The 2818-nt window shown below is 33.4% G+C and overlaps 1 protein-coding gene across 4 annotated transcripts; it reads left to right on the top strand.

Moving 5' to 3' along the window:
* Window positions 1–796: 796 nt before the first annotated feature.
* Window positions 797–2306, top strand: LOC137818900 (protein ELF4-LIKE 4). 4 transcript variants are annotated; one of them, XM_068622551.1, is made up of 3 exons: window positions 935–1411; window positions 1505–1554; window positions 1669–2306. In XM_068622551.1, the coding sequence occupies exon 3, from the start codon at window positions 1704–1706 to the stop codon at window positions 2046–2048; it is 345 nt and encodes a 114-aa protein (XP_068478652.1). In that variant the 5' UTR covers window positions 935–1411; window positions 1505–1554; window positions 1669–1703; the 3' UTR covers window positions 2049–2306. The 4 variants fall into 4 exon arrangements, with proteins under 4 accessions (XP_068478650.1, XP_068478652.1, XP_068478651.1 ...); XM_068622549.1 differs by lacking the exon at window positions 1505–1554 and having other exon boundaries at window positions 797–937; XM_068622550.1 differs by lacking the exon at window positions 1505–1554 and having other exon boundaries at window positions 1273–1504.
* The last annotated feature ends 512 nt before the right edge of the window (window positions 2307–2818 follow it).

Raw genomic sequence — 2818 nt, forward strand, 5'->3', positions numbered from 1 at the left:
GATTGATGATAGTGTTACAAGTCTTTATCTCTAATTATTAAATTATTATTATTACTATTATTATTATTATTATATCTAGGTACATCTTCATTATTATTATCATTAATATTTGAAATGGACATAAGGCTTTTTAACTTTGTCATTATCCTATCATCATTTTCAGGCTGATAAAATGCAAGTGGCATAAACTATAATTTAGATTATAATAAATTGATTATAATAATTTAAAATATATTTAATTATAAAAAGAAGTCGAATTAATTTCAATCAATTAAATATATAGAAGAGAATCCATTAAATTTTGAAAAATAATAAATAAATCATTAACCATCATTAATTGAAATGATAATTTAATCAAATCTATTTTTTATTTATTTTTTATGATAAACTTACTTATTAATGAATTGGACGAGTGAAGGATTGATGGATTATTTTACCATCTTTCATGCTAACATCTTGGTATAATTACACTACTAAGCAAATAAACCATTAAACTAAGCTTAAGAAGACATGAAATTTTAAAATAAAATAAAATAAAAACTAAAAATTATCTTACACTAAAATTATGTAAATGACATGTTGCATGTTATGTGTGGTGTTGGCATAAGGCTTTAGTGTGGGGCAACTTGCAAGAGCAAACTTGTCTGTCCCCGTTAAGTGCTGCGCTGTTCAGTTTGTGCCCACTACACACACTCACTGCGGTTGTTGTTGTTGATGTAAACGAGGTTTTTATTTTAACGCTATCATATATCATCGATCATCTCTTCCCCTTGTTTTTTTCTCCATCATTTCAGGGTCTTTCTTCACTCCACATATTCCATTCTTTCTTTTTCCCCTCAAAATATCTCTTTTTCCTCTCAACCCCAACAAAATTCCAAACATTCCACCTCTCCTTTTCACGTCACTTACCACAACTGGGATGCTCCTCTTTCTCAAGGTAAGATCACGTTTCTGGGTTCTTCAAAAGTTTCCATCTTTTCGTTTCTGGGTCTGATGGGTCTGTTCGATTCATCCTTCAGCTGTGTTTAATCTAATTTAATTTAAATTGTGCAACTAAACCTATTATATATATTTATTTATATTTATATTTATATGGGGTGGTGTTATTTTATTGGAAGGGGAAGACTTATTGTGGTATTGACTTGGCTTTTGGGATTCCCACTACTAGGGTGGTTAGGTGTTTGTTTGTGTTGTGTTGTGTGTGTCACTGTGTCCTCCTCTGTACCATCTTGATTTCATTGGTAACAGTAAAAGGAAAAGGTTCTTTCTTGTGGAAAAGGGTCCCTTGCTTTAGGGCAGTGAGAGAGAAAAGTATTTCTTCCTGATGATGTCTTTTGATGGGTCTGTGGAATCTTATGCAAACCCTTCCTTCCCTTTTCCTTGCTTGCTTAGGAGATAGAGGAAAGAATAGGTAAAATGTATGCGTGTTGTTGATAATTGTGTTTCCCAAAATTCCTGTTCCAACTGGGTCAACTTTTAAATTGCTTTTCTCGTCTGCAATCAGGTAGATTAAGCATCCTATTCCTATCTGATTGTCTCTTGTATTTTAATTTTGTAAGAATTCTCACACACTTTTGTCTCTTTTTCTTCTTCATGTATTGATCAGAGTTTTTCGTTTTGGCTTTTCATTCACTTGTTGTTGTTTGTTATTATTGTTATTTTTTGCAGGATTACTAGTTAACTGAATCCTTGGTGTAATTGAGATGGACGGTGATATATTTGGAGGGCTAGGGAATTCAACTCAAGTAGATAGCAGGCTTTTACAGGTATTTCAGAAGAGCTTATTGCAAGCTCAAGATATTTTGAATCAGAACCGGTTGCTGATCAATGAGATAAACCAAAACCACGAGTCCAAGATGCCTGATAATCTAAGTAGAAATGTGGGTTTGATCAGAGAACTGAATAGCAATATCAGAAGGGTGGTTGATCTCTATGCAGATCTTTCTAACTCCTTTACCAAGTCCAGAGAAGCTTCTTCTGAAGGGGACTCCAGTGGGACTTTAAAGTCTGATGGAAAAGTCAACCAGAAGAGAATTAGATCCAGCTAATTGATTGAATTTGATCTTTCTTGCAATCAACAAGTTTATTCTGATTCTAGAAGGAATTTGTTCGGTAGAACTGAGTAACATCCTCTCAGGTTATTTTTGTGCCAAGTCTTCCATATTGGGTTTATGTTTAGAGGGCCAGAGATTTAGTTAATCATCTGATCTATGAAAGTAGCATCAATTTGAGGACCATACCATTGTGATTTTGTGTAACCCTGTTAGCTTGGTGAAATGAAGCATGTTCATGGACCATTTAGTCAAGTTTCCAAGCTTGAACTTCTTAGATCTTACTGATATTGATATTTAGTGATAAATTTTGGATAGTTATTCATTTGTTCTGCATGTTGATCATTTGGTGAGTTGATCTCCTTTTGGTTTTGTATTGGATATTTGATGCCTCAGATCCAATTACTAATTTACTGCCTGATTAATGCCATCATATGTTGATGATTGCGGTCTTTAACCAACACTCTGCAAGGATTAAAATCTAGTGATTTTATATGCTGGTCTTTTATCACTAAAAAATGATTGCTCATTTGTTTTCCTCAGATTCATCATGTCTGGGGAAACAAGAGCATGTTCAATAATACTGATGAATAACAACTTTGAGATATTGTTCTTCGTTATTTGTTTTGAGATGTTTGGTGGTGTTGAAAGAAAGCGACCATAGACGATTTACTCGATTCTGTTCACCAAACACGACCACGACTATTCTTTGTTCCTAATCACATGAAATATCATTGGAATTATTCGATATGAACACTTTTTTGGGT

The sequence above is a fragment of the Phaseolus vulgaris genome, chromosome 10 (genome assembly GCF_000499845.2).
Source record: "Phaseolus vulgaris cultivar G19833 chromosome 10, P. vulgaris v2.0, whole genome shotgun sequence".
NCBI lineage: Eukaryota > Viridiplantae > Streptophyta > Magnoliopsida > Fabales > Fabaceae > Phaseolus > Phaseolus vulgaris.

Coding starts and splice junctions, on each gene's coding strand:
- LOC137818900 (XM_068622549.1), top strand. CDS start 1,704: ATGGACGGTGATATATTTGGAGGGCTAGGGAATTCAACTCAAGTAGAT.